This window comes from Cydia pomonella, chromosome 10 (assembly GCF_033807575.1).
Source record: "Cydia pomonella isolate Wapato2018A chromosome 10, ilCydPomo1, whole genome shotgun sequence".
Lineage (NCBI taxonomy): Eukaryota > Metazoa > Arthropoda > Insecta > Lepidoptera > Tortricidae > Cydia > Cydia pomonella.
The window spans coordinates 1861376-1879938 of record NC_084712.1 but is presented as its reverse complement, the minus strand read 5'-3'; the positions used below and the strand labels follow the sequence as shown (position 1 = coordinate 1879938).

The 18563-nt window shown below is 36.1% G+C and overlaps 1 protein-coding gene across 1 annotated transcript in view; it reads right to left on the bottom strand.

Moving 5' to 3' along the window:
* The window catches only part of LOC133521817 (uncharacterized), a 207839-nt gene extending 189770 nt beyond the window's left edge, over window positions 1-18069 (bottom strand). Inside the window, exon 1 of the mRNA XM_061856897.1 lies at window positions 17916-18069. Coding sequence (XP_061712881.1) covers window positions 17916-17955 — 40 coding nt within the window. The 5' untranslated portion in view covers window positions 17956-18069. The remainder of the gene's footprint in view (window positions 1-17915) is intronic.
* Between the last annotated feature and the right edge of the window lie 494 nt (window positions 18070-18563).

Genomic DNA, 18563 nt, shown 5'->3' with positions numbered 1-18563 from the left:
CAGATTTCAGTTATTTTTCTATCTTAAGTTTACTCATTTCAGTTAACGTAATTTATAATTATAAACCTCCAGGTCTTTTTGTTGTAATTTCCTTTTTTTGCGGTACAACTTTTGTATTGCATTTTTGGTATGACTGTTTGGTCTCTAAATAAATTAAATTAAATTAAATCAAAACGTGCAAAAAATCAATATAAAAACATTTGCGTCAGCTTTCTCTCAAGTTGCTCGGAAAATGACATTCGTTTGTAAGTACTGATCGATCTTCAATTTCTTCCAGTATACAAAAACAATACTGCAGTACAACTTTTGAATGATTCAAGAGACGCAATGCCTTATTTAATATGCAGCTATAATCTTAGTTTAATTTAAGTCCAAATAATTAATAAGATAATACCTATTGGTTACTCCTGACTTTTGACACTATGTCATTATAGAACAATTATGGAGGTAGAATGACCAAATAGTAACAAAACTCGTTAAAAATAAATCATGTAAAAGTATTCGATGCTTATTTACGGTTAATAATTTGAATAAGTTTTCAATATTATTTCCTGTCGCAGTTTATTCTCGCAGATCACGTCTGCCGAATCACCCTGTATATAGGCAAGCAATCGTGACCGTCACAAAATGCCAACTTGATATGAGCACCCTATACCATAATATCACCAAAAAGACTACTTCAAAGATCTTCACTCAAAACTCAACCAAAACCTCATACTTATACAGTTCAAAATAATAATATTGCTATTTGAAACTAAGCGCCTTCGATCGCGAATATGCACTTATTTTCCCAATCTCCAGTATCCCTTGCCCTATTCTAATGTGAACGCTATTTCTTACTGTATAAAGTACAATTTACATTGAACGCTCATAAGATACGACGTTGCGATAGAAAGCGGCGGTGGACGTGAAACTATACTAAGTTCCAAAAGGGGGTAACAGCCAAGCACGTTCGTTGTAGATATGTCATATTGATATATGGTGAGATCGTAACATATTGACGGGTGACAAAGATTTATGGTACCATCGTGTCCCGTGTTGAGTTGAGATCCGCGAAAATATCGTGGACATATAAATGAGGTTATGTGAGTTATCGATATGTCGGCGGCCGGTCGTAACATCCGGCTGATCATGAAATTCCTAGCCATATCGTGAATCGTAAATACATTCGGGCATCTGAAGCCACCTAACGAACCAATCCAATCTACATAAACTTTACGATCAGCCTGATTTTTCGATCGGCCGCCGACAGATTAATATCGATTATATATTATGTTCATTTCCTTCCTATAGAGTTGCTAAAATAACAATAAGGTTATAATGTACACACCTGTCAATTACATTTAAGGAACTAATTATAACTTTATAATGGATTTTCACGAAGGTTAAACAACAACTATTACCCCTTTTGAAACAAATAACTATGTATTTATTTCTCCCATAGTAGGGGGAAATGAGGCAAAACTTGGAACTTAAGGGAAATCATAAAAAAAAAACATTTTTATAAAAATTTAGGAACTTTAGTCTGTTTAATTCATTTAATTTTTTTTATGGTAGAGGAGGCAAACGAGCAAACGGATCACCTGATGGTAAGCGATTACCGCCGCCCGTGGACACCTGCAACACCAGAGGGGTTGTAAGTGCGTTGCCGGTCTTTAAGATGGGAGTACGCTCTTTTCTTGAAGGTTTGAAGGTCGTATCGGTCCGGAAATACCGCAGGCAACAATTCATTCCACAGTTTAGCTGTGCGAGGCAGAAAATTCCTGGAAAAACGCACAGTTGAGGACTGCCAACCATCTAAGTGGTGAGGATGGAAATGTTGTCGCGTAGGGCGATGGCGAAAAAAAGCGGCAGGGATTAGTACGAACAATTCCTCGGAGCACTCCCCGTTGTACATGCGATAGAAAATTCAGAGCGAGGCCACATCTCTACGCAGCGCCAAGGAGTCAAGCCGATCCGAAATACTCTGGCAGTCGACAATTCAAGTCGCTCTTCGTTGGATGCGGTCCAGAGGGAGAAGCTGGTACTGGGGTGCCCCTGCCCATAGATGAGAACAGTATTCCATGTGCGGGCGCACCTGCGCCTTATAAAGCTGTAGGCGTTGGGCCGGTGTGAAATACTGTCTCGATCTGTTGAGCACACCGAGCTTTTTTGAGGCTAATTTAGCCTTACCCTCTAGATGGCCGCGGTACTAGACTTCACTCGAGATGTCGACGCCAAGGATTCCGATACCGGATGTGGCAGTCAGGGTAGTGCTCTCAAAACGAGGTGATACGACAAACTCTAACTCTAGATCACTGGCTGGTATTGCTGGCGTCATCGGGTGAAGAATTGCAAGAGATGGTAACTAGAATGCATAGATCTTTTGAAAGGAAAGGAATGAAAATAAACGTGAGCAATACGAAAGTAATGGTATTTGTAAAGGGAGAAAGTATGACAAACTGTGAAGTTTTAATTGGTCAAGAAAGAGTTGAACAAGTGAAAGAGTTTGTGTATCTGGGAACCTTGTTCACTAGGGACGGTAAACATGATGAAGACATTGAAAGGAGAGTGAATGCTGGAGATCGTATGAATGGGGCACTCAACGCTTTTATGAGCAGCCAGAAGGTGTCGCAAAAAGCACGGTTGGCTGTGCATAGAGGGGTGTTGGTGCCTACACTTATGTATGGTAGCGAAAGTTGGGTATGGCAGAAGAAACATCAGAGTCAAGTTAATGCAGTGGAAATGAGAGCGTTGAGAAGTGTGTGGGGTGTAAAATTACAAGATAGAATTAGGAACAGTGTGATAAGGGAAAATTGTGGACTGAACGAAGATGTAGTGACAAAAATTGAGAAAGGTATGTTGAGATGGTTTGGACACGTGGAAAGAATGAATGAAAGAAGGTTAACAAAGAGAGTGTATAAGGGAGAAGTAGAAGAGGGAGCTGGAAGGGGTAGACCTCGGTGGACTTTCTCTGATCAAATCGGGGCAATCCTGAAGAAAGGCCAGGCCAAGAGCACCCTAAACCGACGAGCGTGTATGAGGAATGTCATGAAAGTGAAGGAAGCGAAAGAGGTATGTCAGGATCGTAGCAAGTGGAAATCCATGGTCTCTGCCTACCCCTTCGGGAAATAGGTGTGATTATATGTATGTATGAGATCACTATATTCATTATCACGCGTTGAAAACACAACCAACTTTTAATCTTACTTTGTACGGTTTTATCCCATGCTTAGTCCAAAACTGGGTATACTAAATCCCACACCCAATTTTGCCCTTTACTAAAAATAGCAATGGAACGCGCCACAATCTTCAAATAAGCCCATGAACTACAGCCTTCATGGGATCATTTTTTACATTTGAGATATTGTACCTACCCAAGCATCGTTTTTCGGTGAAAAAAGACACTTTTACAATACCGGACTACCCGGTTTTATCCCGTCAGGTTTTGATCCGACCGTCAGGGATCGGAACCGGTTTTTTGCAAAAACATCGAAATAACCATATATTTCGGTTTATATTACACTCTAAATGTAGGACTCAGTTGTGTTTTCAGATAACGACTTCGTATTATTAGATTGCCTCATTAGAAATGAAGTAATTAACAAAGAACGAAAAAATACCGTTTTCGTTCCCATACAAAAAATACCGGTTTCCGATCCCTGCCGACCGTATCTAACCATACGAGAAACTAAAAAATCTACTGATCTAAAAACGTAATGCAATAACGATTAAAGTAATGTTTGTTGATCTTTAATATAAAATGTGTTTGTCCACGTATAGTGGAGCCGTTAACCACGTATAGCACGATGAATTTTATCGACAAAAATCACCCCTACCTATGTTTTTTCTCAACCATTTTAAAACTGCACCCTTTCTAAGTTTTACGGTGCCATACACCACTAGCGGCCCGCCTTAAAGAGCGCTTGTGCAGTGCACTCCCATAAATAATCATAATGAAATTAAAGTATCTAATTAATATAATACTACTTATTCATGATTAATGTATCGATCGTAAACAAGTCAATAATAGTTAAATAAGTAATTATTATATTATAAGTTTATAGACAGCCTATGACTACTCGCCTACTGCTATATTTGATATATTTTATACGTAACGCGCGAAGCGGAGCGCTTTGGATTGCGGTCCTATGAAAAGAGATTTAGTACATTGAATCAATAGGAAATTCCATAAGAGCGAAAGAGAAGTTTAGCCACAGTTCCGCACGTGAAACAGAAGATGTTCTATGAAGAAAGACGTAAAATTGGAGTGGCGCTCTTAGTCCGTTTGACCTTGTGCCTTCTCGACGAATGCGCGCGCACTCCGCGCGCCATGTTGCAATTGTTGCAAACATACCTTTTACCTTAGTATTTTAAAGGTACGCGGGAATGCAATTTTGACTTTTTTCATTCTAAATAATTAGACAAGAATTCAAAAAGTGAGTGCACATAAGTAAGTTATTAGTGGTAAAATGATTAAAATGAATGAATATACGTGAGATTAATAAAATAATGTGAAAAAACTTTACAAAATCGACTCGAGTTAGAGACACCTTCAACTTTCATAAAAATGTTTGGACCGAAACCGGTGTGTTAACAATTTATTTACTTTTATAATTTATTTCCATGAGATAAAAAAACATTCATAATCACGAAACCATTTGTTAAATGAACTGCAGTTGACGTCTATCGGTCGTCAAGATATTCGTAAAACATTAGATTCCATTGCGTATACTTACCCAAAATCTATAAGAGCTGCCGCTGCCATACACTAGTGCATTTGGTTAATGTACCATTATCTGCCCATTTTATTTGAATTCCATGGAATTATTACATCAAATACCGGTAAAACGTTTTTGTGTACACATGTTACTCAAAAATATGTCCCATAGTATCTTGTTCCAGGAGCGTAGTACCATATTTATGAGACGATTCTCTCGATACATATTTTTGCAGCTGACTGTACATCTTATTGCTAATTGTGGTGGTAATTTAATTTTGATTAATAGTTTTCAATTTACACTTAAACATCCTAAGTGATTTACATTCCCTTATGTCATACGGGATCATTATTTCCTTATATTGATTGTCACTAACAAGGTACGGAATGGTATTGAAATTAATTACCTTACACTGGTACGTTGCGTTGCGTCACGTTTTTTCGTCGCAAGGGTCGTCGCAGCGTCGACGCTGCGTCGTTTTACATATATATTTTATGACATGCCACATTAAATGCGTTGCGACGACGCGACGAAACGCACCAACGTGGCCGTCCTTTGACTTTACATGCCTACTTAGGTAGGTTATAGGCACTTAGTTCAACTATTTTGATGACTACAAATAAAATCTAAAGCCAAGAAAATCTTATTACTTGCTATCTCGACAATATATATTGTTTATTTTCGTTATGACTTTTAAAGTGGCACTTAACTTCTCGATTACCATAATTCCCTCAGTTGCCAAGAACTGAATATCGAGTTACCAAAAAGGCATTAAAGTATAGCAGATTTCAACAGACATAAGACCTTCTTTGAACTAAGTCTGCACCAGTAGCCGTAAAATGCAGTAACCAAAATGCATAGCTATCATTTTACACTTACCTAGACTTAGCGTCACAAAACTGGTAAGTACAAAGACATATATAACTCCGTATAAGATAAATAAGTCTAAGAAAAAATAATTATGCTCGAATAGATAGCGATATACCTTTTGGTCTAATACTCGCGTAGAAGGCGACACCGTTTGATATTTAACACATATCAGTGAACGAACATGGTTCATATAGCCATATGTCATTCTAACTAAAACTCTAGTCCTGTGTCGAAAGATGGCAGCAAATTTACCACCCACATCCATCCACATGCGCTGCCTACGTACGATTCTCGGAGTAACCGGGAAGGATCGTACGACAAATGGAAGGATTCTCGACCTTGTCGGCTGTTGCAGCATCACTGCCACCCTAAAACAGCGATGGGTGCGGTGGCTAGGCCATGTTCTACGTATGGACGCAGATAGACTTCCCCGGGCAGTGATTTTGAGTGAAATTGCATACGCCAAAAGACCAGTCGGATGCTTCGCTTAAGGATTCCTGCCAGCGGGACATGTCCTTTGGCATCGATGGTGTTCACAGATGGTGATGGCACAGGTGTTCGGCCTGGGAAACGGAAGCCCTCAAAAGAGCGGAATGGCGTAACCTTTTACATGACGGCACACATAGCGAAGCATGACGATGTATGGCTCGATGATATAAAGCAGAAAAGTCTTCGGACACGGGAACCATCTACAGATACGCGCTTCACCTACGACATTTGTGGCAGGAAGTACCGTGCTGCGATTTTACTTCACACCCACAGAAAAAGATGTGCCGCACCTCCAATCTCCTACGGCGTACGGACCTCTTATTCTTCTTCTCAATAAACTGATGCTGCAACAATTATCTGTCAAGATGCTGTGGCCAATGATGATGGTTGCAATGGTGACGGTTAGTTATCCAAAGGGAAAATTAAATCACTCTTAAGATCCAGATTATATTTTTGAGGTAGTTATAAAATCCAGATTATATTTTTGTGGTAATTATAAAATCCAGATTATATTTTTGTGGTAGTTATAAAATCCAGATTATATTTTTGTGATAGGTTATGGCTTATTATCATTTCCATAATGTGCCATCTACTGTATTTAATGTTTTTAAGCATTAGAAAGACGATGAGCGATATTGACGTGTATTTCTATTGAAAAACACTTTTCAAAAATAAGTCAAGTCAAATATGTTACAATTATAAGTAACGCTGACACCGAGAAAAGTGGCGCTGTCTTGTGTCGGAGGCCAAGACTCATTTTAGGTCGCTGAGCCAACGGAGTAAGTAAGTAACAAAATATGGATCAAAATCCGAAATAAAAATTTTCAAATTCAAAATGGTCCAAGTACAAGTAATCGGAATTCAGCCACTGGTTAGCTAAAGGCCAGCGCTAGCTCAGTGATATAAATATGCAAGTAGTTTAAAGAGCATTGAGAATAATTTATAGAGGAGTGCTTGAAAGACGAGCTGGTGAGGGGAAATTTAAAAATGTAAATCGGACTAGCGGTTTGAGCTGAGAGTTATAAATAATAAATAAATATTATAGGATATTTTAGACAAATTCATCTAGTCTCACAGCAAGCTTAATAAGGCTTGTGTTGTGGGTACTAGGCGACGATGGGTATATATATAATATCTTTTCATTAAAATTATACTTTAGGGTCCCCAGGAAGCTCAGGTCTCGAGAGATAGAGATACACTCTCATTTTCAATTTTAAAACGACTAGCTGGATTGCTCTGAATTTTTGTACTTACAATATGATAAGTGGTTCTAAAATCTATAGAGTCGCAAAACATTTTATTTCAAAGTCAAAAACAAAGTAAATATTACATGTATTTATTTATTTAAACCTTTACTGTAAAAGGAATATAATATATATATGTGGCTGCAGCGTAAAATGGAAATAAATAATAAAAAAAAAATTAATATTATTTTTTACAAATAAATATATATACATATATATATATATATATATAAATATAGAGGATATTATTACCTCATGCGTCGCGCTCGCGATAATGATAACAAACTGACATTATTTAGATATCCTATTGATTTCAGGTGCAAGTTCGAATTGACCTACGCAGTCCGTCTTACAAGCCAATTCGAATTTTAGTTATTCGATCTGTTTTATCTGTCAGTGCATTTCTTCAACCAAAAACGTCACTGTTGACACTAACAGACCAGTATCATGTCGGAAACGGATCGAATAACTAAAACTCGAATTGACTTGTTAATATTCCACATACGACTTTTTAGGGTTACATACGACTTTATAGTTTCGCCATGTCCGTCTGTCTGTCTGTCTGTCCGAGGCTTTGCTCCGTGGTCGTTAGTGCTAGAAAGCTGAAATTTGGCATGGAAATATAAATCAATAAAGCCGACAAAGTCGTACAATAAAAACAAAATTTTTTTTATTTTTTTTTGCTTCAACCCTACAGTGTGGGATATCGTTGGAAAGTTCTTTCAAAACTAATAGGGGTCTTCTACAAACATTTCTTGATAAAGTGAATATATTCGGAGATAATTGCTCCGAAAGAAAAAAAGTGTCCCCCCCCCCCCTCTAACTTTTGAACCATAGGTCCAAAAAATATGAAAGAAATCTTGGAAGTAGAAAACTATAGCGGATATGATCAGTTTAGCTGTTTTTGAGTTATCGCAAAAAGTTTCCCCTTCATAGTAAAAAGACGTACACCCACAGTTCATCCCTTGGTTAACAATCTACCATACTTTAAGCTCCAGTTTAGCTTATTGTGACGGAAGAGTAACTACGGAACCCTACTCTGAGCATGGCCCGACATGCTCTTGGCCGGTTTTTTAGAGTCAGGGCACCGAAGCCGGGTAATGGACGTTTATGAGTAGTTTGTGTAATGATCACAGACAAAACATCATCACACTCCTATGAATAGTAAGCACGTTGATTATATCCGACGATCCCTACGTCAAAGACAGTTAATCCATCTGGATATATGAGTATACACGTATCTATATTTGCGCGTTGTGTGTACTTGGGTGAATCTGTTAAAGGTAATTCACTAACCTGAATATGTATCCGGACAGGTACAAGACAAAATATGTAAGGGTTACTTAAATTACTCGCTGGCTGAAAAATCACTATTTCAAAGAGCCTGTATACAACTATCTATATGTACCCTAAAGGTTTCTTAGTTATTAAATTTTAAATTTCTAACATTTTTTATTTAAATTTTTATTGATATTTTATTTGCTTGATTGATATTTAAATCTTATTGACATGATCACTAATTAGGCTTTAATTTCTTCAATATAATGTAATGTTTTATTTTTAATTTTAAGCTATGTTCAACACAATATTTTATTGCTATGAATGAATAAAGAATAATACTATGTTCAAATTTGCATAGACAATTTATGAATGATTTCATTCATAATTTGTCCATGCACTTTTGAACCCTATTGTACATTTGTCAATTATTATGTAAGTTGCAATTGGTGAATATTGTTAAATAAATTGGGTAATAGTCACGATCTATTAATTGAATCGTAAGTTCACGAAATTTTAGTATCATGGTCACGAAGAAAACACATCTATCTTGCTAAGTTTTATTCGCCGAAAAGTCGTACACATATCCCCGAGCCGGGATGGGACGCAATGGAAGAAATCAAACGCTTGTGATATTTTACGAGCAATTTCAACCAAGCTGACTTTTATCGGTTAACCAAAAACCGAGGAAATATCAAATCTTATTATTATACCTTTAAACGAAAAAATCTTACGAACCCGGCTAACGTGTCAAAATGGTGCTCGTTCTGGCTTGTGCGGTGAATCTTTTGGTTGCACCAACATCGAGGTGTATATATAGCACCTATGTTGCCACGAAGGCTTGTAACCAGTATATAAAATACCGGTTTCTTTCGGTTTTCCTCCGAACTTTCATAAGAACGCGAAAATACGTCCAAAAGTGAGGTATGAGCACTGTGAATGTCATCTCGCTTAGTGTGGCACAGCACAGCTGATGTCATTCCAGATCTAGAGCAAAGCCCAACTGGGAAAGTACCTCCACCTTACAGAAAACCACAGCTAAATAACACTAGACCCTATTCATAGTGTTGTGTTCCTGCCGGTGATTAGCCTTGCCAGAGCTCTACGAGGGTGGGAACGCGCATGTAACACCTCTGGAGTTGCAGGCATCCATAGGCTGCCGTAACCGTTTCCTTGTTTGCTACTGACGTAGTATAAAAAAAAACAGTGTGGACGATGGTACGTTTGAATTTTCCTGTGAGAATCGCCCTACTGATATAATGTGTGTTACATAGTTAGGCGAAGTTCTAGTCAGCATGGATCCCAGGCAGGTGGCGGCCGACTTACGACGGATAAATAAAGGTTCCCGAGGAAAAATAATCTACGGATAACTACGAAACGTGTTGGCTTTCGTTAACTATTGGTGCGGCTTTCAAATGTTCAGAATTCAACTAGAGTTGATATTGAATTATAAATTATATAAAAAAAATTAAAAAGCGTTTTTTATAAAACGTTATATCAAAATAATGTCAAGAAATTATAAAATAAATAAAAGAAATAAAAATAAAGATCCTTTATTTCAAGCTACACGGCTCATAATCAATTTTAACATGTCTTAATTCTAAATCGTATAAATTTCTGTCATAAAATATTGTACAAAATATATAAACATAATCATTTAAAATTGCTCTTAATGAAAATTATCATTATTCACAATACAATATATAAAATTATCCTTTACAAAAACAACAATCTATTTCTATGAGTGTAAAATATTATTCTACTCTATAATGCAAATTATTGATGAATTCCTTAATCACTGATTAAGTTTAATACATTAATTTAAATTGGATATACATGTCAGTTTAAAGGTAATTCAATTGTGGTAAAAAAAATTGGAGAGAATTGAGTCATGAATATTAGTAGTTATGTAATGTTACGCAAGAACACTTAACTGACGGATAAGGTCTCCTTCAGAGATGACCAATGGTCTCTATCTTTTGCTCGTGCCATCCATTGTTTGATGCATATGTGTGATGTTCCCATCTGGCTCTTGGTTTTCCTTATTTTCTTTTTCCTAGCGGTCCTGGCCATGGTGTTTTTTTTTCTTTTTATTGGAGAAACAACAGAAGTATGCGACAGGATACTAGGTTACATTGTTAGGTACAAACAATATAGAGATGAACTCTTACTTCCTTAAACACTCTCACTAAACATACATAAAATAAACGGACTTAACTAAAAGGTATGTTAACATACAAGTTTACCAAGTGTTGTAGACCATGCTTATGTATATTATAATTTAGGTACTAAAATTTAAATGGAGAAGAAAATAAAACTAGCACAAAGTCGAAATTAGGTACTGACAACCAATTTGCGCAATATATTATTAAGTACATTGACAGTACCGATACTAGCAATGATGACGACACACTACTGTACCCCTAGTGTAAATTTGATCAACATCATAACGTGCCGAACGCGTTTGCGTTTAGTCTCATTTTATATTGGATTTAGAAAGAGCGCGCCAAGCGGGACGTTTTGGAAACTCAAAATCCTATACAAAATGAGACTTAACGCAAACGCGTTCGTCACGTTATGATGTCCATTAAATTTACACTAGGGGTACAGATGAACATTATGTTGGCCGTTGAGAATATTGAGTATTTGATAACGGAATTTGGGCCTAGTAGTTGAATATATCGATGGAAGTAAATTCTTTATTGTAAGTGTTACAAATAAGACGTAAGGGGGCTCGCAAACCGGCGTTACTAGAGGTAACTAAATAGTTAGCACCGTTTTTAATTATAAATTACTCGCAGTAAATCAAGCTCTTTGCTACATTCATTCATATTTTGAAAGATATCAATCAATATCAATCGATTCTCATTGAACCCTAGAAACTTCCAAATATGCGAAAATAATGAAAATAAAAAGGGCGAATACAAACATCGTGACGTCACAGGCTGCGCCAGTATGGTCAAAATGGTTACCATTTTAATTATTTTACAAACTGTATCTATAAAATAACTAAAATCAATTATAAATAAAACAGTTCCGCGCTATATTATTCACTAGGAAGCGGTGGTTGCCGAGTGGATAAGACGTCCGACTTTTAATCCGTCGGTCGCGGGTTCAAATCCTGGCTCGTCGTTGATGTAATGAGTTTTTCGGAACTTATGTGCGAACTATCATTTGATATTTACCACTAGCTTTTTGGTGAAGGAAAATACCGTGAGAAAACCTGCATACATCTGCGAAGAAACTCAAAGGTGTATGTGAAGTCCCCAATCCACATTGGGCTAACGTGGGGACTGGAGCCCAAGCCCTCTTGCACGTGAGAGGAGGTCTGTGCCCATCAGTGGGACGTATATAGGCTGAATTATATTATATATATGACTATTTACTAAATAAAACTAAAAATCAAATCCGTGTCGGTGTTCAAGAGCTTAAACCGACGCTTAATGTATATGAATGAATCGTACCCTGTCTCGTAGGTACCTATATTTGAATTGTTAAACTGAATCCTCTGTTTCACTAATTTTGGTCTTGAATCTATTCTCTAGACAAAGCAACATGATTCGATTGAAATATGTGCAATTAACTGAGACTTTTTTATTCATTCTAACTACCTTATAATTATACAAGAATAGGGTTGTTGACAAATGTTGAATTTTATAACTAAATCTAGTTTAATAGATAGAAAATGGGCAAATGTCACAATAAATTTAAAACTTAATAAATATATTGGAATATTAAAAAATTACAAGACCTCAAAGTTTCAAAATTATAGGTACCATTCGATTCCTTTAATTTTATTTTAAAAAATGCCCACTATACTATATATAAACGCAATATGTCACCGACCAAATCGCAATCATTTTCATCGGAAAACATCGTGAGCAAACCGGACTAATCCCAATAAGGCCTAGTTTACCCTCTGTTTGGGAAGGTCAAATGCCTACGCTAGTTCTTGGGATTAGTTGCCAAGCGGTCCCAGGCTCCCGTAAGTAGTAGCAAATAGCCGGGAAAATGCGAGGGAAATGATAATAATAATCTGAAAATAGTCTTATCTTCGGTTTTATATCAAATAACCAAGTACCTAGTCCATCACTTTCACCCAACAGCTTAGTTCATTTTAGATTCCATTAACTTCCAATAGTCCTTACACCCTGGCTGCCTCTGCGTGCATCCCATGACACGGGCAAGGGCAGCATCCGCTCGTTGTCAATATATTTATGAGAATATTCTGTATGTACATAAAAACATTGCCAGTTTTAAGAAAAACTGTGAAATACATAATATTAATACTAGAAATAAGCATAAGCTCGCAGTGCCCTTCACTAGGCTCCATAAAATTAAGAAATCATTCATGGGTAATTGTGTAAGATTTTACAATAAACTTCCTAATATTATAACTGAATTGTCTGTTAGTAAATTTAAAAATTATGTAAAACGTAAGCTTATCTCTAAAGCCTATTATAGCACACAGGACTACATGAATGATGAAACACCGTGGGATTAAGTGTGATTGTAAAGAATGAATTATTTATTGTTATGTTATTAATGATGAAATTGATAATTCAATGTATATATATACCGTATTTTTTGACATTTAGATTTTATTCTAGAAAGGTTCTAGACTAGTATTTTTATACAATTTTTGATGTTTGACGATCTTTTTGTGAAATTCTTATTATTAAGTTTACCATATCTATAATAGTTCAATGTTTTTTTAGAACAATAATAACTGCATCAATAAATTGCTCTGATATTTAGATTAAGATGATATTTGTAAAATTTGACGATTTAAAAGTGCTTGTTGCTAAGCCTATTTGAATAAAGAATATTTTGACTTTGACTTTGTACAATAAAAGTAAAAGGGCCTCTACGTTTTCGCTTTGGCTCCACGCACGCCTCCCAAAGGTCCGGAGCACCATTGTGCCATGATGGGAAAGACATACGAACCTTAAAATAAATAGCTACTACAATATACCAGATTGAAAGTATGACTCTTTGATAACTTTTCCCAACCATTCCCAAAAGACGTAAAACTTTTGTTTACAAGGCAACCATATGCACGTACACAACTCCCCCTCCTTCTCCCCCAAGGGAGGAAATAGGTTAATTGCTTGGTACTAAAAGGGTTCCGTTATAAAAGTTGCCAGGGCAACGATCCGTGACTGAAAGACGAGTTGAAACTTTTTAATTTCACTCATAGAGGTTAAGTTATGTGTTACGTGTTGGGGAAATGTTTTATTTAGCATAATTCTGTGTGACTTGAGTGTGAAATCTGCATTTTGTTTAACATTCATATTTTAACCCCGATGCCAACTCTGACTTACAGCCTGATATCTAAATGATGTAATTTTGTTATCATATTTGTTCGTGCATGTAACTAACAAACAAACATTTATTTAACAAAGGCCACAGGGGCACTTTTGCACGTCAAATTTTTACTATCAATAAAAATAAAATACTTATGAAAACCATAAAATATTAGACGCTTTATTAGAGACTTATGCAGTCTCTAAATGTCGAATTACACAAAAAAACTACATACTACTATTCTTTAGAGATGTAAAAGTCTCTAAGTGTTAGAGAGAAAAAAAGCTCATTAAATTATACTTAGAGATGTAAAGGGTCTCCAAGACTTAATTTTTTTATATAAATAATTAAAAGACATGAAATTAAATCCGACAAACAGACAAGAACCGAATGAAGTGTTAATGCTACGTTAATGTCACGTTAATGCCACTCATAAGTAAAGTTACATACTTATAACATAACATGTAGCCCGTGTAAGCTTAAACAGACCGGTCTCCACAAACAGAGGGCCTACCGCGAACCATGTTCGACGTATTGCCTCCCCGTCACACTTACGAACAAATTTACAAGGGCGAAAGAGAGGCAACACGGCACCCGTTCACGAGTATGACGCGTATATCAGCCAGCCATGTATTGGTGTGCAGGACGCACGGGCGATAGCAAAAATATTTAATTTTAACATCAAAATGTTCATTCGAATAGGCCTCCCGAGCTCTGCGTAGCTAATTCGTTAAAGGTGACATTCTGATTTTAACTTCAGCTGCATTATTGTTGCAGTTTTAATGTGGACGGATCAAAATAATTTATGTTATCTTGTTTTTGTACCATTCTGTGATGTTTGTATTTATGTCTTCTTTCAAGAAAAAAACCGAGTGCTTTTGCATGTTTTTCCAGCTGTAGATTATAATTTACATCAGAAAAATTATAAAATATATTTCATCTCATACAAAAAGCTACACTCCGTCACATTTTTTAGGGAAATTAATTTTGACCCGGGCGCTTGATATAATGTTTTTTTCTTTATATAAGCAGATCAAATTGAGTTTTGAAAAATGAAAATGAAAAGTTTTAGCTATTAAATCTCATTCCAACATGATACTGATATGATACTGATCTGATACTGATCTGATACTGATCTGATACTGATTTGATACTGATCTGATACTGATCTGATACTGATCTGTCCGTGTCAAAAGTAACGTTTTTTGTTGAAAGTTGACATAATGCGCTATTCAGCAGGTCCTCTAAAGGAGACTGGAATCATCTCATATTGGAATGATGTCAGATCCATGTTAGATTGGCTTGAAGGTCAATGCGGGGGTTTGATATAAGGTCAATAACTAAATAACAGCCCGATTCGAAGAATGATTAAGACACGTTTAAGATCTTGGAACGATCTTTAAAAGATCGATAACTAAACGACATGTCAAAATTGACGTTTATTTAGATTCCGCTGTGATCCCAATAAGATCTATCTACGATATTACCCGATATATTAGTTGCCCGAATCGAGCTGCTTCTGTTAATTATACGACATACAAACGATATCTAAATGAGAACTTATCTAAACCAGAACTTATCGTTATCATATCTCATTCTTCGAATCGACACATTCAATTATCATTTTCATGTCAATGTAGAGTCGCCATCAGATATATCGGAGCGGCTAATGTGCTCATAATTATCTGAACACGTACTCTAGTACGTGTTAAGGTATTTTTGAGCACCTCGTCTGCTCCGATATATCTGATGACGATGAATTGGCGTGTTCGTCATTTTAATTAGGCTACGCCGTAAGGCTACGCGTGTAGCACATGTTGTAGCTTTCTCGTAGCACTGTGAGCGAACTACTTTCAAATAATCGTAGGAAATTGTATCTTATGATCTTAACTACAGAGTTAAAAATAAAGATGAGATACAGCAAACTTGACAGAACATTGGTCGATTGCTTTTGTATTATCGTATCTATCTTTCATTGTTGTTCTGAAATGATCTTTGTTTATTTAGGAGCAGAGACGATTTTACAGTGATTCAATTAAATCAAATACGAATGTGTGATAGAAATAGGGGCTATTTTGGTGCCTGCGGCAAATCTGTTTACACTTGGGAAAATTTCTATTTTGCTAGAAATGAAGTTTGTTATTGGTATTGGTTTATGTTATTTTGTGAAGAGACCAGTACCCCTAGTGTAAATAAATTCGATTTCCAAACGTGACGTACGCGTTTGCGTTTAGTCTCATTTTGTATTGAATTTCGAAAGAGCGCGCCAAGCGGGACGTTTTGGAAACTCAAAATCCTATACAAAATGACACTTAACGCAAACGCGTTCGTCACGTTATGATGTCGATCACAGTTACACTAGGGGTACTGACTAACCTTTTTTGGGTAACGGATAAATGTTGTGTGAAATACGACCAACGGCCCGATTCGAAATGTAATACGATAAAAAGAAAATTATAGGACATTATTACACAAATTGACTAAGTCCCACAGTAAGCTCAATAAGGCTCGTGTTGAGGGTACTGAGACAACGATATGTATAATATATAAATACTTAAATACATAGAAAACACCCATGACTCAGGAACAAATATCCATGCTCATCACACGAATAAATGCCCTTACCAGGATTTGAACCCGGGACCATCAGCTTCGTAGGCGGGGTCACTACCCACTAGGCCAAACCGGTCATCAACCATCATAACGATAAGTTCTTGTTTAGATCAATTCTCATTTAGATATCGTTAATATGTCGTATAATTGACAGAAGCTCGATTCGGGCAACCAATGTCACTTCGTCGTTACAAATATCGTAGATAGATATTATTGGGATCACAGCGGAATCGAAATAAACGTCAATTTTGACATGTCGTTTAGGTTATCGTTCTTTAAATATCTTTCCAAGATTTTAAACGTGTCTTAATCATTCTTCGAATCGGGCCGTTTTGTTGTTAATTTTATCTGATGTGTATTATTTTTTTCAGGCCTATGCTCTCCGAGTCTTTCCAGAGCTCTCTGTCTGAAGCTGTCGTTATCAGTTTAGGCCAGCGACTGCCGTTAGATCGTATTTCTTAAAACAGTGTGTAAATTCAATACGGGCAAACCTTTAAACGGTGATTATCATAAGGACCTAAAAATTAGTTAACATAAACCTTTAAACGGTGGTTAATATAAGGACCTAAAAATTATACAAAAATTAGTTAACATAAACCTATAAACGGTGGTTAACATAAGGACCTAAAAATTATACAAAAATTAGTTAACATAAACCTATAAACGGTGGTTAACATAAGGACCTAAAAATTATATAAAAAATAGTTAACATAAACCTTTAAACGGTGGTTAACATACCTAATAATTACTTTTGCTAAGAAATACAATGAAGATAATTAAGAGTAACTTAATAAACCTTTTATTTCATGATAACATGGTCGAATTCTTTATCTGTACCCCTAGTGTAAATTTATTCGATAGCGAAACGTGACGTACGCGTTTGCGTTAAGTCTCATTTTGTATGGGATTTTTAGTTTCCAAAACGCCCCGCTTGGCGTGCTGTTTCTAAATCCCATACAAATTGAGATTTACATAATATCTGACCACGCACCCTAACGCCTTGACAATAAAGGCGTGTTCAGATATTTTTGAGCATCTCGGCCGCTCCGATATACCTGATGGCGACTGTACTAGGTCGATTTGTGTAAGATTTGTTTCATAATATTTATTTATCTAATTTATTAATTGTTACTGTATTAAGGTACGAAGTGGCAGAGATTTATATTTTGTATGAATATTAAAATAAGTATAATTAGTAAATAGTTATTGTACCTCTTATTTATAATAAAATAATTTTAACGTCTTTCCATCTGAGAATTTCTTTGTATGTACGTTTCTAGAATCTACTCAGAACTTTTAAAGTGTAACGAAGAGTTCCTAATTCAAAAACAAAACAGTTTCTTCTTGGTCTCACACATTTATTATATTAATTCAATTTCCCAAATACAATTAAAAAACTAAATCTGAAACTCACCCAGAAACATCCCCAATAACAAAACCACTACCATTTTCATGTTCACTTCACACACATAACTGAAACCCGAAGCACAGAAGTTACCACGCTCACTTTCATTTCCGAAGAGGCTTACACACGCGAGTGTGGGGTAGCGACGCGCGCACCCCTGTAGAGACCGGGATACACTGAGCTACTTCTGATAAGATATGGATGGTGTTGCCAGTTAGGTGGATGTTGTTTCCCTAAAAAGAAAATATTTGTAAGTGCTAATGTAAATATTGTTTTTTACAATATTTGCACGCCTGCATGCAGACTGAATGCACGGATTTCCTTTGTTTTGTAATACGTCTCATAACTGTGTTCTATGCAAATATGTTTTTTAGATTTTTATTGGATTTAAAGACAACTTGTGACATACATTTCTACGTTAAAGATTGAGATAAAAGATCTTTATTCGTGACGTGAACAAAACATGTACCAACATGTACAGAGAACAAATGCATAAAAATAACAAAACATCATGAAAAAATTAATTTAGAAAAAATACAACTGGAAATTCAAAAAAAAAACAAGAAAGTATATGACGATCGAAATGTAAATAACTTTTATCGTATTCTAATGTGTGGTATATTCTTGTACGGTTTTATTTCTACATTTGATTGATTT